General features: G+C 44.0%; 1 protein-coding gene across 2 annotated transcripts in view; it reads left to right on the plus strand.

The window, feature by feature from the left end:
- Positions 1-26,908, plus strand: part of LOC120028229 (immunoglobulin superfamily member 11-like) — a 105,957-nt gene that overhangs the window by 69,078 nt on the left and 9,971 nt on the right. The window contains exon 2 of one of the 2 annotated variants that reach the window (XM_038973386.1): positions 20,468-20,631. In XM_038973386.1, coding sequence (XP_038829314.1) covers positions 20,468-20,631 — 164 coding nt within the window. Of the gene's footprint in view, positions 1-20,467; positions 20,632-26,908 lie in introns of those variants that run through there. The other variant, XM_038973387.1, reaches the window with a different exon arrangement.

Below are 26,908 nucleotides of genomic sequence, written 5' to 3' on the forward strand. Positions count from 1 at the left end.
TCATTTGATTGTAGGAGTCATCTTCCAACCAGCTGGCGATCCATCCAACAGGATATAAGGACTCTCATATAGTCTGCTGCACCCCAGGCTTATCTCTGACCTATATTGATACCACCTATCATCGGGTGGTGAAAGCACTCCCCTGTTCACCCCACCCTCATATACTGTATCACCTGGCATTTAGCCTTCACATCTCATATCTCCTCCATTATGTCATCATATCCTCAGGCTGATGGGCTCTTCACTTTTCACCTCCATATTTCATGTTACAGTACCACTCTTCCTTGAATCTACCCTTCTTAGTCCGTCCAACAAAAGTTATTGAACATAACCCATTTTATAGTACATTCAACATGATAGTCTTACATCTCTCGTTATATTCATTTGCAGCACTATGGATTTCCATTAGATTCATAGATGAGGGGAAATGGCAAATGAATGAAATTGGACTGAATACTCAAAGTTGATACTCAGACTTGCTACTGAATAGGCTACGTCCTTGATATCGTATAGACCATGGACCATGAATTGGATTCAGCCGCAGGCTGATTTTTTTTTCTTGAGCGGATGGTAGGTGGGCTGGAACATATTAATTTGAAGACCTTAAGAAGCCAAAACAGATATAATATTTGACTAAAACATAATAATTTCAAACCTTGCATACATTTGTACACGATCACATATTTCTTTATTATGCATGGGAATACTTGGGATCATATTTCCAGAATTAAAATCATTTGCAGCTAATTTCCTGGTGTTTTTACAGTCTTTTAAGTCCTCCAAAAATTCTAAAATAGAAAATAGTTGGGCCCAGAAAACTTGGGGGCCAAATATGCCCGGGGGACGCCAGTTGGGGAACCCTGCTAAAGACATTTTTTAAGTGATTGCGTTTAATGTTCTCTTTGGCATACGAGACAACAATAGAATATGGAGGGTAACTGTTTGTATGGTAATTAGAGTCTGAATATGTTCAATCCTGCAGGAGACGGGTGTGAATAGCTCAAGTGGTTATTGAAGACTAGGTGATTGAAGGAAAGGAAAAGAATGATTCAGGGAGATTTGAGAGCACAGTCAGCCACAGCAGTGTTAGCAACCACAGCTAACACAGTAACTGTCTCGGGCATCGTACGGTCAACCATCAATGCTCTGCAGTTATAAAGTGTCATAGACGTCTTATGAGTGGTCATAGAACCCTCTCACTTTAATATCCCACCACAGTGCAGTTTATATCTATTGAAACTGAAACATGATTTGTAGCAGCATGGCGCTTGTACTTGTGTAAAAGGGTGTAACATATCACGCTTTCAACATTTAACCCCCAGATTGGATTGACTCTGGGTGAGGGCTTGGAATCTGGCCTCATAGGGGCCTATATAATGGGATTCTCTCTGCTCTGACTGGTGTGTTTGGCAGGTGATAATCTATCTGCCTGTGGAGGCTATGAATGCTGGGTAGGGGGGTTTAAGAGACAGATCCTGCTTTCTGGGACCCCCAGGGTCCTAATATCTTAATACCTCCATGCCCTACGTCAGCACTCCTAGCACCCGTCTCTCATCTCCCTCATCCCCCAAGCTCCCAGTCCAACAAGCCTTCACAGTCTCACTGCAGAATTAGAGGTTTATTCACGTTTCTCCAAACGTCAAATTTGGAAATGTTTTTGACACCCTGGGTTGCTCCTGCTGCTCTGTATCGTTCCTTTTCTCCAAACCCACATTTTTCTAAATTGATCGTTCTACTGTGCATAGGGTCCTTTGAGGGGGGGGGGGGGGGGCTAGATGTAATTTACACCACCTTTGTGATTGATCTGTGCTACAAATTACAGGAAATCGGAGGAACGTTTGTCTCTTTCAGAGTGAATACATCAGCTGTTGTGATGTTTGCAGCCGGCCATCATGATGCACCTGAATTGTGTCTCGGGTTCCTGTTTCTTCTCGCGCTCTCTTATCCCCCTCTTTCTTTCTCTTCTCCCTCTCTCTATTCTCCCCCCTCTCTCTTATGCAGAGGAGGAGGAGGAGTGCTTACCAGCCCATATGGCTTTGCTACAGGCTCCGGAGCAGATGTGCTTGGCATAGGGCTCTGCAACCCTGTGCTGCACGCCTGTCACCGACTGTAGAGGTCACACACTTACAAAAACCCATACTACCCCCACTGCACTGGCTGTCATGTACATGCAGAGCAAAGCACATAGAGCGGCTCACACTCATTAGCTAGCTTCGTAACAGGAAGCGTTTTCCCCCTCTAATAGAAGGCTATACACTGAAAAGAAAAGACAGTCAGATGCAGAAAATTCACAAGTGTGCCGTTGAGTGAGTGGTTTATGATGCACTGTAACCGGAAAAGGAAAGTCCACTTTCTGTATGGTGCTCTATGGGGGCTCCATACAGTGTTTTCTCATTCAGTTTGGGTTGTAGGCTAACCCATTGCTGGTGGGTATGTTTTAAAACCATCCAAAGAAAGTGTCGGTTGTTTCCGTGTACTTAGAGAAGCAACCCGTTAGTGCAGCAAGAGAGATAGCCGAGTCAGCTTATTTGTGTTGATTTTCATCCCTGCTTTTTGCTGAATACTGGGAGAGAAGGAATGCAAATTTTGACCAGCGAGAAAGTTTCCCTGAGCCGTTTGCTGAGGCATGGTTTGGCCTGCAGACCTCCAGAGCAGGCAAGGTGCTAAAAACCTTAAATACCTCCTCATGGTCAACACTTAGACATACAGAATATCACAGGGAAATCCAGGCCTCAATCTAACATCACTTGCTGTACAGTGCCTTCGGAAAGTATTCAGACCCCTTGTGTCAAGGCTGTGGTTAACTGGTGAAAGGAGTCAGGCGCAGGAGAGCTGAGATGCATGGACAAGGTATTTAATTCAATAAAACACCAGTATAAACACAATACTATGGTGTTGGAAAAATACCGGTACCACGAAATAAACGGGCGTAATAACAAAACCCGGTAACAATATACCAGCCGTCAGTAACAGGAAACCAGAGGGTTAAATAATGAACATGTAATGGGGGAATTGAAACCAGGTGTGTAAAAAACAAAGACAAAACAAATGGAAAATGAAAAGTGGATCGGTGATGGCTAGAAGGCCAGTGACATCGACCGCCGAACGCCGCTCGAACAAGGAGAGGGACCGACTCCGGCAGAAGTCGTGACACCTTGACTTTTTCCACATTTTGTTAAGTTACAGCCTTATTCCGAAATTGAATAAATACTTTTTTCTCCTCATTAATCTACCCACAATGCCCCAAAATGACAAAGCAAAAACAGGTTTTTCGATTTTTTTGCCAATTTTTTACAAATATAAAACTGAAATATCACATTTACATAATTATTCAGACCCTTTCCTCAGTACTTTGTTGAAGCACCTTTGGTAGCTATTACAGCCTCGAGTCTTCTTGGGTATGACGCTGCAAGCTTGGCACACCTGGGCTCCAAAGTGGTGCAGTGGTCTAAGGCACTCCATCTCAGTGCAAGATGCGTCACTGCAGTCCCTGGTTTGAATCCAGGCTGCATCACATCCGGCCGTGATTGGGAGTCCCAAAGGGTGGCGCACAATTGGCCCGGGGTTGGCCGGGGTAGGCCATCATTGTAAATAAGAATTTGTTCTCAATTGGGGAGTTTCTCCCATTCTTCCCTGCAGCTCTTCTCAAGCTCAAGCTCTGCACAGCTATTTTCAGGTCTCTCCAGAGATGTTTGATCGGGTTCAAGTCTGGGCTCTGGCTGGGCCACTCAAGGACATTCAGAGACTTGTCCCGAAGTCTGTGTTGTTTTGGCTGTGTGCTTAGGGTCGTTGTCCTGTTGGAAGGTCAACCTTCACCCCCAGTCTGAGGTCTTGAGCGCTCTGGAGCAGGTTTTGATCAAGGATCTCCCTGTACTTTGCTCCGTTCATCTTTCCCTCGATCCTGACTAGTCTCCCAGTCCCGGCCGCTGAAAAACGTCTTCACAGCATGATGCTGCCACCACCATGCTTCACCGTAGGGATGGTGTCAAGTTTCCTCCAGATATGACTCTTGGCATTCAGGCCAAAGAGTTCAATCTTGGTAATCAGACCAGAGAATCTCGTTTCTCATGGTCTGAGTGTCCTTTAGGTGCGTTTTGGCAAACTCCAAGCGGGCTGTCATGTGCCTTTTACTGAGGAGTGGCTTCCGTCTGGTACTCTACCATAAAGGCCTGATTGGTGGAGTGCTGCAGAGATGGTTGTCCTTCTGGAAGGTTCTCCCATCTCCACAGAGGAAATCTGGAGCTCTGTCAGAGTGACCTTCGGGTTCTTGGTCACCTCCCTGACCAAGGCTCTTCTCCCCCAATTGCTCAGTTTGGCCGGGCGGCCTGCTCTAGGACGTGTCCTGGTGGTTCCAAACTTCTTCCATTTAAGAATGATGGAAGCCACTGTGTTCTTGGGGACCTTCAATGCTGCAGAAATGTTTTGGTACCCTTCCCCAGATCTATGCCCCGACACAATCCTGTCTCGGAGCTCTTCAGACAATTCCTTCGACCTCATGGTTTGGTTATTGCTCTGACATGCACAGTCAACTGTGGGACCTTATATAGACAGGTGTGCGCCTTTCCAAATCATGTCCAATCAATTGAATTTACCACAGGTGGACTCCAATCAAGTTATAGAAACATCTCAAGGATGATCAATGGAAACAGAATGCACCTGAGCTCAATTTTGAGTCTCATAGCAAAGGGTCTAAATACTTATTTAAATAAGGTATATCTGCTTTTTGAAATTAATTCATTTGCTAACATTTTCTAAAAACCCGTTTTCCCTTTGTCATTATGGGGTATTGTGTGTAGATTGCTGTGGAAATTGCTTTATTTAATCAATTTTAGAATAAGGCTGTAATGTAACAAAATGTGGAAAATGTCAAGTGTTCTGAATACTTTCCGAAGTCACTGTATGTACCGATTGATATTTGAAGAATATCACTTATAAATGCCTCATGAGCTTAGTTCAACTGTCGTACCCCATCAGAACCAAAAATGTATGCTCAAATCAAATCAAATTTTATTGGACACACACATGGTTAGCAGATGCTAATGCAAGTGTAGCAAAATGCTTGCGCTTCTAGTTCTGACAGTGCAGTAATATCTAACAAGTAATCTAACAATTCCCCAACAACTACCTAATACACACAAATCTAAAGGGGTGAATGAGAGTATGTACATGTAAACATATGGATGAGCGATGGCCGAGCGGCATTGGCAAGGTGCAATAGATGGTATAAAATACAGTATATACCTATGATATGAGTAACGTAAGATATGTAAACATTATTAAAGTGGCATTATTTAAAGTGGCATTGTTTAAAGTTACTAGTGATCCATTTATTAAAGTGGCCAGTGATTGGGTCTCAGTGTAGCCAGCAGCCTCTCTGAGTTAGTGATTGCTATTTAGCAGTCTGATGGCCTTGATAGGAGCTGTTTTTCAGTCTTTCGGTCCCAGCTTTGATGCACCTGTACTGACCTCGCCTTCTTGATGGTGTGTACAGGCAGTGGCTCGGGTGGTTGTTGTCAGTGATGATCTTTTTGGCCTTCCTGTGACATCGGGTGCTGTATGTGTCATGGAGGGCAGGTAGTTTGCCCCTGGTGATGCGGTAAAAACACCACCCTCTGGAGAGCCCTGCGGTTGAGGGCGGTGCAGTTGCCGTACCAGGCTGTGATACAGCCCGACAGGATGCTCTCGATTGTACATCTGTAAAAGTTTGTCAGGGTTTTGGGTGACAAGCCAAATTTCTTCAGCTTCCTGAGGTTGAAGAGGCGCTGTTGCGCCTTCTTCACCACACTGTCTGTGTGGGTGGACCATTTCAGTTTGTCTGTGATGTGTACGCCGAGGAGCTTAAAACTGTCCACCTTCTCCACGGCTGTCCCTTCGATGTGGATAGGGGGGTTCTCCCTCTGCTGTTTCCTGAAGTCCACGATCATCTCTTTTGTTTTGTTGACATTGAGAGGTTGTTTTCCTGACACCACACTCCGAGTGCCCTCACCTCCTCCCTGTAGGCTGTCTCGTCGTTTTTGATAATCAAGCTGTTGATTGTCATCTGCTGTGTCAATCAAGCTGTTGATTGATACTGTTGTGTCATCTGCAAACTTGAAGATTGAGTTGGAGGCGTGCATGGCCACACAGTCGTGGGTGAACAGGGAGAATAGGAGGGGGCTGAGCACGCACCCTTGTGGGGCCCCGTTGTTGAGAGTCAGCGAAGTGGAGATGTTGTTTCCTACTTTCACCACCTGGGGGCGGCCCGTCAGAAAGTCCAGGACCCAATTGCACAGGGCGGGGTTGAGACCCAGGGCCTCCAGCCTGATGATGAGCTTGGAGGGTACTATGATGTTGAATGCTGAGCTGTAGTCAATGAACAGCATTCTTACATAGGTATTCCTCTTGTCCAGATGGGATAGGGCAGTGTGCAGTGTGATGGCGATTGCATTGTCTGTGGACCTGTTTGAGTGGTATACAAACTGAAGTGGGTCTAGAGTGGCCGGTAAGGTGGAGGCTATATGATCCTTGACTAGTCTCTCAAAGCACTTCATGATGACAGAAGTGAGTGCTACGGGGCGGTAGTCATTTAGTTCACTTATCTTTGCCTTCTTTGGTACAGGAACAATGGTGGCCATCTTGAAGCATGTGGGGAGAGCAGACTGGGATAGGGAGTGATTGAATATGTCCGTAAACACACCACACACGCCAGCTGGTCTGCGCATGCTCTGAGGACGCAGCTAGGGATGCCATCTGGGCCAGCAGCCTTGCGAGGATTAACACATTTAAATGTTTTACTCAAGTTGGACATGGAAAAGGGGGGGGGGCGCAGACCTTGATAGCGGGACGCGACGGTGGCACAGAATTATCCTCAGAGCGAACAAAGAAGGTGTTTAGTTCGTCTGGAAACGTGACGTTGGTGTCCGTGACATGGCTGGTTTTCTTTTTGTAGTCCGTGATTTCCTGTAGACCCTGCCACATATGTCTCGTGTCTGAGCCGTTGAATTGCGACTCCTTTGTCCCTGTACCGGCATTTAGCTTGTTTCTTTGCCTTGAGGTGGGAATAACTAGACGGTTTATTTTCAGCCATATTCCCAGACCTCTTTCCATGGTTAAATGTAGTGATTCGCACTTTCAGTTTTGCACGAATGCCACCATCCGTCCACAGTTTCTGGTTAGGGTAGGTTTTAATAGTCACAGTGGGTACAACATCTCCAATGTACTTTCTTATGAACTCACTCACCGAGTCAGCGTATAGATTGATGTTGTTCTCTGAGGCTGACCAGAACATATCCCAGTCTGTGTGATCATAACAATCTTGAAGCGTGGATTCCGATTGGTCAGACCAGCATTGAATGGTTCTAGTCACTGGTACATCCTGTTTGAGTTTCTGCCTATAAGACGGTAGGAGCAAGATGGCGGCGTGGTCAGATTTGCCGAAGGGAGAGCGGGGGAGGGCTTTGTATGCATCGCGGAAGTTAGAATAGCAGGGATCGAGTGTATTACCCCCGCGAGTACTACAATCAATATGCTGATAGAATTTAGGTAGCCTTGTTCTCAAATTTGCTTTGTTAAAATCCCCAGCTACAATAAATGCAACCTCAGGATATATGGTTTCCAGTTTACATAGTGTCCAGTGAAGTTCCATGAGGACCGTCGTGGTGTCTGCTTGAGGGGGAATGAAGACAGCTGTGACGATAACTGACGAGAATTCTCTTTGGAGGTAATATGGCCGACATTTGATTATCAGGAATTCTCAGTTGGTTGAGCAGAAGGACTTGAATTCCTGTATGTTGTTATGATTACACCATGAGTCGTTAATCATGAAGCGTTGACCCCCGCTCTTCGTCTTCCCAGAGAGGTGTTTATCTCTGTCGGCACGATGCATGGAGAAGCCCGGTCGCCGAACCGATTCCGACAACATATCTGATGTCTCTCTAGAAGGCAACCCTTGCTCGAATTTTGTCTACCTTGTCAATATACTAGACATTGGCGAGTGGTATACTCGGGAGTGGTGGGCGATGTGCATGTCTATGGAGCCTGACCAGAAGGCAGCTCCTGGTCATAATGTTGGTAAGTTGACTTTGCTCTTATATCCAATAGTTCTTCCCAGCTGTATGTAATAAGACTTAAGATTTCCTGGAGTAACAATGTAAGAAATAATACATAAAAAAACAATATACTGCATAGTTTCCTAAGGACTCGAAGCGAGGCGACCATCTTGTGAAGCTTGATTCACTCCAATGTTTGTAAACAAAGTAAATGTAAACAAACACTGTATAGCCTCAACATATGGTTTGAACTATACATTTGATATCATGAATGGACAGTACTTGCATCCATAGCTCTGTCTATGAATTTGAGAGGGGTTACATTTCTCCAGCCCCATCCCTCAGTTTTTTTGCGAAACAGTGGTGGGGAGTGTGGGTGTGTAGAGCTTTGGAAAATAATCTGTCCATTTGAAAAGATTTCTAAAAACCTGTTTTCACTTTGTCATTATGGGGTATTGTGTATGTGTATATAGAAATATATACTGCCAATTGGTCTGCCAATTGGTCTACCAACCAAGGAAACACTTATTACTCACATAACCGTGTGGCTTGTTTCCTTCCTCTCTGCTGTAGTGCGTTCAGAATACGGCAAATCAACCTGGAACCTTGATGCTTAATTTAATTATTTTGGGATTTCATAAGAACTACTGCCCATCCTATATACTATTTTTGGGGAGGTTATTTTTGACCAGATTTCATCAGAACTAAACCAGATCACATCCATTGTCTGATGCTAGACCACTAGCATAGCGCAATCTAAATGAGATTATTAAAATAGCTTTACAGGAAATGCCCAAACAAGAACATTGCATTGCATGGTTATTTATCATCAGGATTTCTCTATTCAGTGGGACCAGTTGTCCATTGGTTCTCATGACCTTTGCCCTCTGTACATTTGACCTGCTGTGGACGAAGGTCACAGGGGTCGTGTGTTTGGCTATGCCTGTCAACTCAGAGGACTAGAGGGCAGTCAGATACGCAGTCAGCCTTCTGCTTTCTCAGCTATCTACCTTGTAATGACAACTGATCTGACTTAACTGAGCGAGGTTACTACAATACCAAATGACTTTGACTAGTTCAGTCAAGTCAGACGAGTGGTTGTTACCACAATGAACGAATGAAGGGAGAAGGCATTGTACTAGTATCTGAACAGGGCCGGTGATTTCCTTTCTGGGGTTGAATAGTGATGACCGTTGGGATTAAATGGTAATGTCCATTGTCAGATCCTTTGGTTGGTGGCGTTGCCCTTGTCTGATCAACAGTCCCTGTGCACTTTTCATTCCTTTGACTCTCCTCTGATTGACACTGATCTTGTCCTGTAAAGTACGCACTCAGCCTCTTTTCTACCCTCGCTGTCAATTTCTCTGTCCCTCAGTCAACTTCTCTTTCTCTGTAAAAAAAATGAAAAGCTACACCCTTCGGTACAGGCATTTTCTCCCCCACTTCTCCCCTCTGTCCTGCTTTTTACATCCAGTGCATTTAGAGGCTCAGTCTAACAATCACTGACATTTTCCCCATTTGACAGAGCCTGGGGAGAAGATTGCTACTCCTCCTGACTTATAAAGTAGTTTCCTCGTCTTACTCATGTATTTCATGCCATTGCTTTAGGCGTACGGTAGCTAGATCACTAGCGGTTTACCTGTCATGGAAGTGAAAGCCAACAATTTCATCATGCATGCTAGGCTATGATTAGTCCATGAATGTGATTTTACAACGCATAGAATAAGTAGGAGTTGAGGTTGAGATTGAGTTCATCGATGAAAATGTTAAAGTAAGACGCTGATAAATACTGTTGGCCCTGACGACTTGAGCTCTACTGACCAACTCACCTGCAGACAGACAGCCATTGCTGTGATGCTTGGCCAGCCCAGGCAGGCAGAGCTCTTTATCGGCAGGCAGTGAGAGGGAGAGCCAATAGGTATTTTACAGGAGAGGCTATTATCTACAGGCAGTATGGAGGCCAGCCAGAAAGGGAGGGAGGGAGGGTTTACCTGCAGCCACAGCAAGGAAGGAGGTCGTTCCTGGAATAGCCCCTTATCTGCAGGTGATGTGAGGGCATGCCAGGCCGAGAGGCGAGAAGAAGCGGCTTACCTGTCCTGTCCTGCAGATAGACAGTGTGGAGGGGAGGCCCTATCAGTACCCAATGGCAGCAGCCCCAGTCCTGGAGTGGTTGGCTTGGCAGGGATACTGTCTGTCTGTCTCTGTAGCAGTACAAAGAATGGGGAAGTCCCTATACCGACCAGCCATTGGAGGAGGAGACGGAGCTACTTTAGGCACATCACGGATGACGCGAAAGCCGTGCTGACCACTGCTAGCTGCGAGGATAATGCTGTGCTTATTCAAGCATTGCCTCTAGAGACCCAGGAGCACATGACAACAACACATTTGTTTTTCTTTTGTTGGGTTGCCTCACTATTCTGATCCAGTGGTTGTATGTAGGCCTGTTGGTTATATGTTGTATGTATTAGTTGTATTGCAGTATGTATTACTCTACCCTGTTTGGCTTCTGCAGGTGAGGCTGAAGCTTGGGGACAAATGTGGTGGTCCTATAGTGTTAAAACCTGTACACTGCACTACTGCACAAAGGCAACATAGTCAAGGCAATAATGCTCATGCACACAGACAATTTGTGGCTGTGCTCTGTCCAAACTGCGCTCCCTGTGTTAACAGTGGTGCTAAATAGCACTAGCCTACTGCTGTGTGTGTAAAGCCACAGACATTCTCTGGCCAGGCTGCATGTGCGGGAGACCAAGCCATCTGTCTGCAGCTTTAGCAGTCTTCTCTTCCAGCACTAGCTAGTTGGGGTTAATCCGGGCATGAGGGGCCCTGGCCTACTTTAATGTTCTGCTCCACTCACTGTCGCTGGTCACTCACTGTCCTTCGCTGCAAGGCTCTTGTGTTCACAGTCTCACCGGTCTGGAGTGCTGAGAAAGACCAGGACAGAGTGGATGGCTGGATGCAGTCCCCTGAGATAGAGACAGTTTACAGAGAGCTCTGTCTCGTTCCACCCGGGCCTGTGTTTACACATAAACAACATCTCTCACAAAAGCCCCTCTTGTCACTGATTGTCAATAATATCAGTGAAAGGGGACATCATGGCCGAGCCCTGCACTAGAAGGCTACTTTTAACTGCAGTGATGCTTCAGTGCCATCCTGTGCATGGCTACGAGCACTTTCTCACCAACCACCACTGTGGAGACTGGGGAAGATAGCCTTCTCAGCCCTGTGAGGGCCAGCACAGTAGTGTGTGGGCTACTGTGGGGCGGGCTACTTTCAGTGTAGGTGGAGCGGTGTGTCTGTGTTAAAGACTGGTTGGTCAGTTGGTGCTGAATAGTAGTAGTAGTAGTAGTAGTAGTAGTAGTAGTAGTAGTACACTGCAGTGGCAGTGTTTACAGTAGCAGTGTATTAGCCAAAGTTATTAGTAGCAGTGTATTAGCCGAAGTTATGTTGAGCAGGCTACTTCAGCATGTGTGGGCTGGTGAGAGGGGTGGCTGTGGCTGGGGGTCACGCGGGCTGGAGGTCACGCGGGCTGGGGCCGGGCGGGAGAGGGTGAAGGGGAGAGAGGAGAGGGTTTATGGTTCTTTCATTGGGCTGGGCATAGCGGGAAGAGGGGGCCAGCTGGATAAGGCCTGGCCAGTCATGTGAAAAGTTCTGGCAGACAGCTGACATCATCCGGTGACCAGCTGAATTCCCCAGCCAATCAGCATTGACGTTGTGCAGGGCAGACTGAAGACACTAGGCTAAGCCCTGTTGTTTTGCACCAGCCTAGCCGAGGTTGTGTGCAGACGCTATGGGGGCACCTTGATAAAATATGAATTTGTTTCTTTAATGTAGAGTGAGCGACTCGAGTCTCATCCCCCCACTGTTCTGTTCCACACATCATGCAAGGAGCTGCATGTTCCTCAGAAACAGCTTTTAGAACACTGTTTATAATTGTTTTTGTTCATGTCAAACATTTATGCCACTGTACTGTTGAGTCCAATGAGGGATTCTATGATGAGGAACTCACAGGTTTCAAAATCAGAGACGAGATGGGGAGTCATGGTCCATTCATGGAGAAGTTCCTTGATATAGAGGACATCTTAAAGGTTAGCAAGTTAAAAAGTGAGCTTGAAAGATGTCAGCTAAAGCAGAGACAAAGCAAACATTGTTTCTTGTTAAAGGAGTGCAATTTCCGAGAGCGCTTGTTTCCCCCCCCCCTCTCTGCGACGCTTTGAGCGGAGTCATTTGTAAGGTGCCAAGAAGCAGCTGGGCCCAGCTACCACCTGAGTTTCACACGGTAGGGCCTCGCGGGGCCCTCACAGATCACAGGCCCTCTCTGTGAAAGCACCGCACTGTGAAGCCCCTGGGCCCCAACAAGGCCAGGGACAAATAACCCTTTGTGTGTGTGTGTGTGTGTGTGTGTGTGTGTGTGGGGGTCCATGTATCTGCCTCCTACTGACTTTTTTTGATTTTGGGAACTCTTTGGTCTGGTTCCTGTCATTCTGTTGCTGTCCAGAGGTTCAACAGTCATGGCAAGGCCATGGGAGGGCCATGGGGCCATGGGAGTGTGTATGAATTCAGAATGGTGTATATGTGAGAAGAGATTGGGGAAGCAGGGATGTACCCAACACAAGCAACGTGGTGCCATTCACATCACATCAGCTTTCCTTCCTTTCAAGAGCATTAGAATAGCACTCATTTTTGGGTGCTGGTAAAGAAATCCCAAAAGGGACTATTTTTCATAGATGAATAAGAAAGGGACTATGTTTCCGTAGTGACCCAGCTGAGTGATGAGGTCAGATCTTTCCACCATCCTCGAGTGCGGTGTTTGTTTTAGCCTCAGGCCACCCAGTGATGGTACAGCAGCAGTGTACTCCAGCCCAGCAGCAGTAGATCAGAGCATCAGGGCATCTGTTGGAAACAGAAATGAAAGTAGCAACATGAATAAAAGAAAGCCATGAATAAAAGCACGGGCCTGTGATGCAAATGAGCTGGCTGGGAGAGAGGAATTTAGAGTGAGGCTGACTCGCCCATGGCAGAGGTGCTACTGTGATGGCATGGAGAGCTGTACACAGAGCGAGAGAGAGATAAAATGACGTGTTTTCACTTCCACCCCCTATGCTCATTTGTAGTATAGCAGGCTTCCTATAGGCATCAAGGGCACTGGCTCACAATAGAAGACGGTTGTCATGTCTTAATCAACTCTGATCCAATGACTCCTTGTGGATTTTTTTGATCTCAGCAGGATATTCTCACATCATTTAACCACTGTGTGTGTGTAAGAGAGAGAGAGAGACAGATCTCCTCTCAGTGGTATGGCTCCCATGCATTAATAAACAGGAATTCTTAACACTCGGCTCCTGGATGAAAAGAGGAATCTGTTTTAAGCGAGATGTCCGCTGCAGGCTCTTTTAGGACTGCCTAAGGTGACTTTTTCCATTAGAGTTCCCTAGGAACACAAACACAGCCTCACTCCCACTGTCAGTGAATGGACATATATACTGTACAGTACAGTCGGCCCCCAGAGAAGAGGGGTAGTGCATAGTAAAGCCCAGTTAGCGGTAGTAGTAGTGTACTCCACATCCTTCCAGGCTGGCTCCGGGGCTTCAGCAGTGGAATGGAAGACAGGATGTCTATTAAAAAGTCATGGGACGAGTGGGGTAAACAAAATGGGTGTGACATTTAGCTCATTAGCATTACACACTGTCCTACACAAGCCGAGAGAGGGGGAACACATCCATGTACAGTACTTAGCACTCAAGCGTGAGTGGTTCAACTCCAAACTACAAGACTAGGTTTGAGCAATTCAATATCTACACCAATATTTTTTCATCAAAGGACGGTTCCCTTACTCTTTCTGTGGACACTTTATTTATGCATGAGCATTTCATTTTTCAGAGCTTCCCCACTGCGTACAGACGTCCCTTAAATGTCTAGTTTTGGTAGAGTTGTCAGCTGACGTGAAATCAACAAAAAATGTCACCGTGTCAGTGGATTTAGGTAAAAAAAAAGACTAAATTCTCTTACGTTGATGACTTTTTGCGATTTCCAATCAGTTTTCCAAGTTGATTCAACATCATCACATGTACTTTTTGTTGTTGAAATGACATGGAAACAATGCTGATTCAACCAATTTTTGCCAAGTATCACAACCGGCCGTGATTGGGAGTCCCGTAGGGCGGCGCATAACTGGCCCAGCGTCTTCCGGGTTTGGCCGGGGTAGGCCGTCATTGTAAATAAGAATTTGTTCTTAACTGACTTGCCTAGTTAAATAAAGGTTAAATAAAAAATAAAGTAGGGCTGGTGCAGCTCTCTCTCACAGAAAAGAGATACATGAAAAAACTAAAACATGTGAAGTGGTCAACTGATTATTCATGTAGTTTTTCAAACAAACATTCACATTCTGGTGACCTTATGAGGGTTTAATAAAAATGGGCCTACAGGAATCCATTGACAAACCATAAATTAACATTTTTTCAGGTGGTACTGTACATTTCTCCTTGAGGCCTCTTATCTAAGGATGGCGGGGGAATGGGTGTGGGAGTGGATTCTGGCTGGTATGCTGGGGCTGTTCTGACTCCTCATCAGCCCATTACATTTTAAGATACATCACTAAGTACTTTTAGTAGTCCATTATCCACCATTAAGTACTCACAAGTTTGGGTATACCATTTAACAGTCCTGGACATGGCCATTTTCACTTTTCCACCAACAGGTTAAGCACTGCAACACTATCAGGCATGCCAGCCGATCACTTTGCCTTCCTTTGGTGTTAGACAATGTCTATCTAGCAACTCAAATGTCACTCAATTTCCCCAATGCTGTGTGTGTTCCCAAGGGATGGCCAGGCCATGTGCATACATCTCTCCAGGCAATAAGATTTGAGTGTGGTGCATTCTGCAGTCATGAGGGCTTAGGCTCTTGAGCACTTGTCCCCATAATCCAGTGTTTTGAAAATGAGACTCCAGCTGTTCGGGGCAGAAAGCTGCAGCCTTGGAGGAGTTTGGAAAAGATAAGCGCTTGTGTCTTCCATTTTGCCTCAAGGTCCTTTTTCTTCTCGCGCGACTGGTTTTCTTTCTTTGGACTGCTTTATCTACGTTATAGAATACACTTATTATAGGGCTGAGAAAGTATTCAAAATGTATGTTTGGCCTCCCGAGTGGCGCAGTGGTCTAAAAGGCACTGCATCACAGTGCTAGCGCTAGCTATCGTCCGGGTTAGGGGAGTGTTTGGCTGGCAGGGATGTTCTTGTCCAATCGTGCACTAGCGACTCCTGTGGCGGACCGAGTGCGCAATGCACCGCTGACATGGTCACCAGGTGTATGGTGTTTCCTCTGACACATTGGTGCGGCTGGCTTCCGGGTTAACCTTTCACGAGTATCAACCCCGTATCCGGGATCACCCCCCACCCCCCCCACACTGATTAGCATCGCTAGCATAGCTTCACAAGTAAATAGTAGCATCTAAATATCATTAAATCACAAGTCCAAGACACCAGATGAAAGATACAGATCTTGTGAATAAACCCATCATTTCTGTTTTTTAAAATGTTTTACAGGGAAGACACAATATGTAAATCTATTAGCTAACCACGTTAGCAAAATACACCATCTTTCTTTGTCCACCATTTTCTCTCTCCACCACTAGCTATCACCAATTCGGCTAAACTAAGATATTGATAGCAACAAACCAAGAAAAAAACTCATCAGATGACAGTCTGATAACATATTTATGGTATAGGATAGGTGTTGTTAGAAAAAAGTGCATATTTCAGGTAGAAATCACAGTTTACAATTGCACCGACCATCACAAATCGACTAGAATTACTAGATAGAGCAACGTGTATGACCAATTTACTCATCATAAAACATTTCATAAAAATAGACAAAGCATAGCAATGGAAAGACACAGTTCTTGTGATTTCAGACCATATTTCAGATTTTCTAAGCGTTTTTCAGCGAAAACACAATAAATCGATAAGTTAGCATACCACATGTACAAACGTTAGTAGAGCATGAATTCAAGGCAAAGGGAGCTATAACGTTATCATCGCCAAAATATATTAATTTTTTCACTAACCTTCTCAGAATTCTTCCGATGACACTCCTGTAACATCATTTTACAACATACATATACAGTTTGTTCGAAAAGGTGCATATTTAGCCATACAAAACCGTGGTTACACAATAAAAATACTAGGAAATCAAGCCTCAATATGTCTGACGTCATCTATCAGAGTGATCTAGTTTAATTGAAAGCTAATCATATACTTGACTAAAAAATACAGGGTTGACAGGAATCGAAAGACAAATTAGTTCTTAATGCAACCGCTGACTTACATTTTTAAAATTATCCTTACTTTTCAATACAGGGTTCGCCAAGTGACGCGATAACAAACAAAATGGCGAAATATGCGTTTAAAATATTTCGACAGAACAACGATTTATCATATTAAATATTGCTTACTTTGAGCTGTTCTTCCATCAGATTCTTGGGCAATGTATTCTTTCTTGGGTTTAATCTTCTTTTGGTCGAAAGATGTCCTTTGTCCGTCTAAATGCCCGCTAACGTTCGACCGGGACCCCGAAATGTGCCCGGTGCTTCACATAGAAATGCATCAAAATCGCACTAAACGGATATAAATTGCTATAAAACGGTTTAAATTAACTACCTTATGATGTTTCTAAGTCCTATATCGAATTAAATTACAGACGGATACATTTTACGTTGATAACCGAGCCTTTGAAAATGGCATCCGGAGGTGTCTTCCTGCGTAAAGGCGAGCGTCGAAAGGGGGGCTACCCTCACTCCTTGGTCCTTTATAACCTCTGAGAGCTACGCAGAAGGCCCATTCCACTTCTCATTGGTTACTGACATCCAGGGGAAGGCGGGTGCAGTTCGTGTCGTTCCATAGGATATACACAGACTTTTAAAACTGATCTGAAATCAGAGCTTCGCTCTCAGACCTTTCACTGTCTGTCATGGATTTCGCTGTAGAAAGAGTTCTGGGTCACCCACAGACATCATTCCAACTTTGTATGAAACTAGAAAGTGTTTTCTATCCAATAGAATTAATAATATGCATATTGTACGAGCAAGAATTGAGTACTAGGCAGTTTAATTTGGAGACGACAAAATGCTAATTCGGAACAGCACCCCCTGTAGTCGCAAGAAGTTAAGCGGGCATTGTGTCAAGAAGCAGTGCGGTTTGGCTGGGTTGTGTTTCAGAGGATGCACGACTCTCGAGCTTTGCCTCTCTCGAGTCTGTATGTGAGTTGCAGCGATGAGACAAGACTGTAATTACCAATTGGATACCATGCGCCAGGCTAGCTCACTAAGTGCAGCTAAAGTATTTGAAAGAAAACAAATTCTACTAGAATCCAGATTTGGTTGTTTGGGTTCAGAGGTTTGAGTTGTTCCATTGAAATGGGACCTCCATGGCTTTGAAAAAATCTCCCGAGGTCAAGGATGGATCACAGTCACCTAAGGCCATACATAGCCTGTGTTATATTAATTTATATTCCTTTCTTGTTGTATTAACATCCTTCATTTCTCACTAATCTGAGATCAATGTAGAGATTGATTTAGAAACAAATCATTGGAGTTTCTCAGTATTACAGATGAATAGACTGACCTTTAAAATGATTGACAGTGACTTTTTTAGATTATTTTATAAACTTTCTCAGATTTGACCTGAAAGACAATAATAGCCTGACAGCCACATTGTAAAGTAGAAGCAAAGCTTGAGAGCAATTGAGTGGCAGTAGCCACAACATCTTAATATAGTTTGTAATATCGCAGAGAAGTGTTTCAACCAGGCCTACCTTTAATGCTTTAGTCTCTATTCCATTGGGTTTAACCTCTCTGGGGTAGGGGGCAGTATTTTGACATCCGGATGAAAAGCGTGCCCAAAGTAAACTGCCTGTTATGCAGGCCCAGAAGCTAGGATATGCATATAATTGGTAGATTTAGATAGAAAACACTCTAAAGTTTCTAAAACTGTTAAAATTATGTCCGTGAGTATAACAGAACTGATATGGCAGGCGAAACTCAGAGGACAAACCACCCCCCCCCCAAAAGAATTCAACTTACCACTATTTTCAATGGCTAGTACTATAATTATAAGCCCAAGTCCTCCTAAATTGCAGTTCCTAGGGCTTCCACTAGATGTCAACAGTCTTTAGAAAGAGTTTCAAGCTGGTTTTTGGAAAAATTACCCAGAAATTTTAGTTTTTCTAGGTGGCTCCCATTTTGGCTGTAGTGTTTCCAAGCGCGTGGAGGAAAGTGCGTTCTTTCTTATTTATCTCCGGTAATGAACATACTATTCTCTGTCTTAAATTTGATCGTTTATTTGCGTATTAGGATACCTAAGGTTTGATTATAAACATTGTTTGACTTGTTTGGAAAAGTTTATTAGTAACGTTCGGGATTCATTTTGTATGCATTTTGATGGAGGGAAACTGAGTGGATTATTAACTGAAGCGCGCCAGCTAAACTGAGTTTTTAAGGATATAAAGAAGGACATTATTGAACAAAAGGACCATTTGTGATGTAACTGGGACCTTTTGTAGTGCCAACAGAAGAAGATCATCAAAGGTAAGTCATTTTTTATATCGCTATTTCTGACTTTTGTGTCACACCTGCCTGGTTGAAATATGATTTTCATGTGTTTGTATGCAGGGTGCTGTCCTCAGATAATCGCATGGTTTGCTTTCGCCGTAAAGCCTTTTTGAAATCTGATACGGCGGCTGGATTAACAAGAAGTTAAGCTTTATTTTGATGTATAACACATATATTTCCAAGAATGTTAAATATTTGAATTTAGTATTTTTGAATTTCGCACTCTGCAATTTCACTGGATGTTGGCCAGGTGGGACGCTACCATCCCACGTACCCGTAAGAAGTTAAAGGCCCAATGCAGGCATTTTTATCTAAATATCAAATCGTTTCTGGGTAACAATTTAGTACCTTTCTCTAATAGTTTTCCCTTAAAATGGTCAAAAATTTAAAAAAATAACAAAAATAATTTCTCAAGCAGAACTTTTGCTGGAACTGGTGTGAGTGGGGAGGGGAAAATTGAAAACTAGCTGTTACTGGCAGAGAGGTTTGGAACTCTTTGTTACTGGTCTATATACTGCCTGGTGATGGCACCAGGCAAGCAAAAATCCTTGCAGTACATGAAAACCTGCTGATTATAACGTCCTGTGTAGAGGATCTTTTCAACCAGAAATGATCAGGAAATAACTCTGATACAATTTTTTCACACTTTTACAGTGTTAGTTTCAGCAGCTGTACTATATGATACAAAACAAAGGAAAAACACTTTTTACTGCAATGAGCCTTTAAACTCTGTTGCTAGCCTGTGTGGTACACTGTCTCTCAAGACGTGCTCACTGAGATTCTCGTGTTTCTCTCCTTCTGGAGCTTGGGCTCCGGGCTGAAGTGTGCTTGCCAGAGGAACAACGCGTAGGAAGTGATTTTAGTCAGACAAGGAAGGAGCAATGTGTCAGTGATAATAACGTGGCAGCTGGCTACATGCATACCTATACAATTGGTTTATGTCAGCATCATCATCCTGCATTATGGTAGACAAGGACTCAGGACATGCCCAATTTCTCTAAGTTGATTATGGGCATTGTGTTCCTCACTATGTCCAGATAAGATTACTCCCACCGGGCCTTGAACATAGACAGATACATTTTACGGTAGGATGTAACTCAATTGAGGCTTTAATATGTTTAGCGGCTCCAGAAATAGGTTGTTGTACATCCTTCCCCCCCCCCCCCAATCTATCTATTTCATGACAGCTAAACAGGATACCGATTGGTTCATTTGGGATGATAGCAAACCGATCCTACCGTTCGTATAGATAGAAAGTTGGTGGCCTATAGAGGGTTGGCAAAAGTACACATGATATAGTCATTAGTATTCCTGCTTTTCTTGTATATATTTAGTTTGTACATATTTTATGTGATATTTCAAAATAGACTTGGATGTTTGTTTAGCTGTGGAGAACATTTTAAAAGAGTAGCTTTGATATTACATTGTGTTTGTTTTGCTGTGCAGATGGAAATGTTGAGATAGGGTTGGGTATAACGTTGTGCCATTAGATTAAACGTGACCTTTCGGTTTGAAATATACTGCATATCCATTTATAGGTACATTATGCTGGAACTTTTCTCTTCAATCAAAGGAGATTTGAGAAACAATTATTGGACTTATGGAGTGACTGAAGTACTTTCTGCCCATGATTCACCAATAACTCCAAGAGCAGTGATCTCTAGTCTAAATTAGTTAACCTTCATTTTAGGCTATATCAAAACAAAAGCATTTAAATGTTTTCGAGTATGACTTGCTGTTAAATATTTCAGATACAGGAAATGTCTCTATCCACAGTACATTTTTACAGAAATGTTTCTATCCACCCACTAAATCTCTCTGTATGTTTTTCTCTGTAGTGAGTGTGAGGGCGTTGGATGTCACAGTGACCCAGAGCAGCATCCAGGTAGCCCGCGGCCAGGCGGCCATCTTGCCCTGCTCCTTCTCCACCAGCGCTGCCCTCAACAACCTCAACATTATCTGGATGGTCATCCCGCTGTCCAATGCCAACCAGCCCGAACAGGTAAACCTCCTCTAAACATGTTTATGTGATCTGCGTAGTCTGTGTGCCTCAAAACCGTGTTATCCCTCTGAGCTAAAGCCTAGGCATCAGCTGTAGAAAGTTAAAACGTATTCAGGACTCAGGCAAGGTTACCAGCCCATACACCACCATCACATCCTTCTCCACAGTTCCATACACCTACGCTCCCTCCCTAACCAACAAAATCTCTCAACACAACTTTATTGACACGCCAGACTGGTCACCTCAATGAGGATTTGTGAATATACTGTACTGTTTTCCCACGGGACCCATATGAGTCACACTCAGGACAACAATCACACTGCATGCATCTGTGCCAGGCCACCCGGGTATTGTAGTGTTTGGAGCGTGGCGTACGGTACCTACAGCACACGCCTGGCACACCAGACTAGTCCCTGTGAACATGAAGCATGTGCAGACTTTATCTATAGCCAAGCCAGAACCGGATATAAGCGGCTGCTCCTGTATGCCCAAAGAAGGTTGCGGTTGTGTTGTAAGGCCATGAAACAAAGCACGCAGGTTTCTCCTGGCCCTTTGATTCGGTCTGATTTCCTCTCATCTGCAGCTGCAGGCATCACAACCTCACCTGCCTCCAACACGTTTAACCTCATCCACATAACATAATAATCTTATGCACTAATTAACCTGGAGCAGCTGTTCTCGCCACACACACAGGCACACACGCACTCAGATAAACACACGGATGAGTGGGACCACGCACACACACACTCACACAATCAGGCAGACAAGCACACACATGCGTGGACACACACCACACACACATGCACACACACAATGAGAAGTAATAACAGGGGTGTAACTTTGGTTTTAGAAGTGGGGGGGACATAATTATATGTATATATTTATCCAGTCAGATAAACACTCCAAACAGCCTACCCGACCGCTCGGGGGCGTCCGCATGGTCCTAAAGCACACTGTCGCCTCGTTTTGTATCACATTCCAATGATAAAACTGGGTGTGCCAAAAATGCAATTTCAGAATGTGTGGGGGGGACATGTCCCCCCGCCCCTGGTGAAAGTTGCGCCCTTGAGTAATAAACACACATACACACACACACACACACACACACACACACACACACACACACACACACACACAGTAACCACACTCAGAAAAACATACATACTGTACATCGAGCTGCATGCAACTGAAAAATACTTATCCAAATGTGCACACATGTGCACACACATGCACCATGCTCACACAACACACCTACACACAAGGTTGCACTGCACAGGTATCTACATGCACACACTCACACACACACACACAGAGGCTGACACAGTCAAACGCACAGATGGAGAGTGAATTGCTAACGTCGAGCAATTGGCTGCCTTAACCTCCTTCACGCCTGTCTGAGCACCCTTTTGGTGTAAACGGCGAGGCTCGGGAAACATTGTGTCTGGATGATTCCAGCAGGAAGGAATTATTCCACCACATTCATTTGGTGACGTAGTCTCAGAGGAGTACAGATGTGCCGTGTGTGTGTGTGTACGCCACCTCAGGCTTTCAGGCACCACTACAACAGGAAGAAGACACAGTCAGCTCTAGGCTAGCACGACAACATCTCATCAGAGCTACAGTACAGTACAGTACAGTATAGAAGGCACCTACACTCATCAACTTGGGTGAAGTAGTTTGAGTGCAGCACAAGCGTGTAAAATTGTCCACCTGTTACAATAGATTGGTTCAAAACATGAGTAAATACCAGTAGAATAACCAGTTGTAATTACACGGTAACAAGCTAATAAATACATACAATTATGACCTAATGTACTTACCACTTCACTTTGGTAAGTACTGTGTCATTGTCTGTAGTTGACATGCATATTAAAGGGTAGTTACAGAAGTTATTCCCTAAGAGTAATAGTGGAATAGTACCAGTAATATGAAGTATTGCCGTACACCATAACAACATTTCGTACGGGTGCAAGTTCAGTGAATGCCATTGTTTTCAGTTCTATCACAAGCGTGCTAGTACTGCTTCTTCATGTTGTCTGGCGGGCTGTCCGAAAAGTTCACTGTGGTTTGAGTGTACACCGCTGCCAGTGTTGCGACAGCACAAGGCCACTCTGTAGGAAATGGCTGTCATGAATGATTATGGTTCGAGCCATACACCATGGATCATTTCTGAAATGATCTCATGAATGTAAGTTTATACAGCATAATTTTTTAATAGAAAATGGGCAATAATGAAAAGTGTACAGTCATTTAAAGTCCAACGTTATGTCACATGTGAAGTTTGATCACAGTATTCCATTTTATATGATATAAAAATGATATGATTTATATTAATTTATATGATTAATTAATTAATTTATAAGTCTTTCTAAAAGAACCACAGGAGTGTTATCACTGGGAATGTCAGGCCTCGTGGGACCCCTACTTTGAGCAAATTACGAGTCTTTTGGGTGTCAATATTCTAATGTTGGGACCGGTATCCATTGTATGGACTGAAAGGAAGCCTTTACAATGCACACTAACTCTTCCTTTCCTCACGTACCAGACATAGGCCTATGCATACTTGTTTGTTTATTAGTGCAGACTCTCTCTGACTGCTTCGTGTATTTGGTATCTTTTAGACCATCCCTGAGGTCATGAATAAGATGTAAATAAGTTGTTGATAGAGTTTAGTTCACCCAGCTTTAGATTAAACGTAAGAACATCAGCCGTGCTCCTCAAAGACTCAACACTTAGAAAACATCAACCTTTTCGGCTGACTGACGATCATATCCCTCTGCTCACTTCGCAAAGAGAGCTCTTCTAATTCTTCTGTTTGTTTACTCTAATCTTCCATGTTTAGCCTCAGATTAAAGGGGCAGTCTGCAGTAGCTACATATACTTTGGGACGGATACAGTGCCTTCGGAAAGAATTCAGACCCTTTGCCTTTTTCCACATTTTGTTAGGTTACAGCCTTACTCTGATTTTTTCCTCATCAACCTACAGTGGATCGTACTTTAAAAGTTGCAGCGTACTGCAGCACAGCTTGCATGGTGCCGCAGAATTCTGTGGTACGTTATTTAAGTGTCAGCCATTTTTACCATTAATGCTAGTTAATGCTAGTTTGACCACCAGAGGACATCTTTGAGAAGGCATTTGATAGCCTTCAATAGTGGCTGTACTAGGGAATTTAAAAACTTTTTTGTAAGAACATAGTATATTGGACTGATTTTAAGAAATGTTGTACACACAATACCCCATAATGACAAAGCAAAGACTAGTTTTTCGATTTTTTTGCTAATTTATTAATAATAGAAAACTGAAATATCAAATGTACATAAGTATTCAGACCCTTTACTCAGTACTTTGTTGAAGCACCTTTGTCAGCGATTACAGCCTCGAGTCTTCTTGGGTATGACTCTACTAGCTTGGCACACCTGCATTTGGGGAGTTTATTCCATTCTTCTTTGCAGATCCTCTCAAGCTCTGTCAGGTTGGATGGGGAGCGTGGCTGAACAGCTATTTTTAGGTCTCTCCAGAGATGTTCGATTGGGTTCAAGTCCGGGCTCTGGCTGGGCCACTCAAGGACATTCAGAGACTTGTCCCGAAGTCACTCCTGCGTTGTCTTGGCTGTGTACTTAGGATCATTGTCCTGTTGGAAGGTGAACCTTCGCCCCAGTCTGAGGTCCTGAGCGCTCTGGAGCAGATTTTCATCAATGATCTCTCTGTACTTTGCTCAGTTCATCTTTGCCTCAATCCTGACTAGTCTCCCAGTCCCTGCCGCTGAAAAATATCCCCACAACATGATGCTGCCACCACCATTCTTCACTGTAGGGATGGTGCCAGATTTCCTCCAGAAGTGACGCTTGACATTCAGGCCAAAGAGTTCAATCTTGGTTTCCTCAGACGAGAGAATCTTGTTTCTCATGTTCTGAGAGTCTTTAGGTGCGCCTTTTGGCAAACTCCAAGCGGGCTGTCATGTGCTTTTACTGATGAGTGGTTTCTGTCTGGCCACTCTACCATACAGGCCTAATTGGTGGAGTGCTGCAGAGATGGTTGTCCTTCTGGAAGGGTCTCCCATCCCCACAGAGGAACTCTAGAGCTCTGTCAGAGAGACATTCGGGTTCTTGGTCACCTCCCTGATTGCTCAGTTTGGCCGAGCGGCCAGCTGTAGGAAGTGACTTGGTGGTTCCAAACTTATTCCATTTAAGAATGATGGAGGCCGGTGTGTTCTTGCGGACCTTCAATGCTCCAGAAATGTTTTGATACCCTTCCCCAGATCTGTGCCTTGGCACAATCCTATCTCTACGGACAATTCTTTCGACCTCATGGCTTGGTTTTTGCTCTGACATGCACTGTCATCTGTGGGACCTTATAAAGACCGGTGTGTGCCTTTCCAAATCATGTCCAATCAATTGAATTTACCACAGGTGGACTCCAATCAAGTTTTATAAACATCTCAAGGAAGATCAATGGAAACAGGATGCACCAGAGCTCAATTTTGAGTCTCATACTGTAGCAAAGGGTCTGAATACTTATGTAAATATGGTATTTCTGTTTTTAATACATTTGCAAAATTTCTAAAACCCGTTTTTGCTTTGCATTATGGGGTATTGTGTGTAGATTGCTGAGGAAATTGTTTTATTTAATCCATTTCAGAATAAGGCTGTAACGTAACAAAATGTGGAAAATGTCTTTCCGAAGTCACTGTATATACTGATTGATTCTTGAAGAAAATCACTTAAATGCCTCATGAGCTTAGTTCAACTGTTGTACTTCATCGGGACTCAAAATACAGTAGAAGCTTGCTTTACTCCAATGTTTGTAAACAAAGTAAATGTAAACAAACACTATATAGCCTCAAAATATGGTTTAAACTATACATTTGATATCATGGATGGTCAATACTTGTATCCATAGCTCTGTCTATGAATTTGAGAGTGGTTACATTTCTTTAGCCCATCCCTCAGCTTTTTAGCGAAACAGTGGTAGGGAGGGCGCTTTGTTATTGTTTCAACTGCTGATTCTCGCTTTAAGCCCGATTGCGTGCAGACAATGAGACCTGGTGTGTAGAGCCTTGGAAATTAATCTGTCCATTCTCCTTTACTCCCTAATAAACCACTGCTGTATCCTGATGCTGGGTTTTATAGGAAGTATAGGAGATGATCCAGACCGGGGCCGTAGACCAGGGTCCTATTCACTAGGCACGACATGGAAGAAAATGGGCCGAAACTATCTGAACTTGCCCAATAAGAAACGCTCGTTTTCGACATTTTGCAACGTTTTGCTAAAAGTTGTGCCCTAATGAATACAACCCATGTCATGGCTGATGAGAATGTTGGGAGTGGGGGTTGTTCATTGGTTTACAGGCAAGGAGAGGGGATGGGATAGCAAGAGGAATATGGCAGTGGACATGGTCTTTGGGGCCATGCCAGTTCTTACTAGGGATCACTGCCATTTGCACACTGGAGCGTACAGCGCTCAGGAAACTGCGGCGCTGCAATTTACATGCAGTTAAGCAGCAGGTTGGAGGGAGGGATGTAGGAAGGGACGGAGGGAGGAAGGGAGAGGGGAGAACATCACACAGCGTTACTGAGATGGTTCTGTGAATCCCTGGGTCCTTTGAACAGAACAGTTCAATGGGTGTTCTTTCAAACACCGCTGAATAGCCTCCCTGATTCCCCAGCATGCTTCTGTGTGCCTGGCTGAAGGGTTCGGTGTTTTTTTTATTTAGAAGGTGCTCACAAATGGCTGCTTCTATCAGAGTTCAAAGCAACAACAAGCTTTTGAACACCTCCGACTCTCAAACCTGCAGCTTGGAAGAGCTCAAATCAACAGGAGGTTTCATTTCGATAGTACTTATATTTTTCTGGATGTTTTTCCACTTTGGCATCACTTTACTGAGGAGAAAATGCATTGCAGATGAATTGACCACGTCAATGGGGCTAGGCTTCTTCATATTATTACCATAGTTACCATAGTTTGGTGTTTTAATTCCTTGTTGTGTGTAATGAAAACAGTATGTTGACTATTGAGCTGTGCCCCTCTTTTTGCTCACAATTTTAAAGCTTGGAAGCTGCTCTTGAATTCATGCTTGTTGTAATGTAACATACTTGTATAGTTCATGATATTTTTTAATTATCATATTCTGTGTATTATCATTCAAGAGCATCTATGTTATACGTGGATGGACCACCTTCCATCCTTTCAGTTGTCAAGTGATGCTTCAGTATGTACTGCAACACTAGGTCGCCCTCTTGTGAAAGTTTGTTGCACCTGCACTCTTTAGTATCCAGA

The sequence above is a fragment of the Salvelinus namaycush genome, chromosome 34, assembly GCF_016432855.1.
Source record: "Salvelinus namaycush isolate Seneca chromosome 34, SaNama_1.0, whole genome shotgun sequence".
Taxonomy (NCBI): Eukaryota; Metazoa; Chordata; class Actinopteri; order Salmoniformes; family Salmonidae; genus Salvelinus; species Salvelinus namaycush.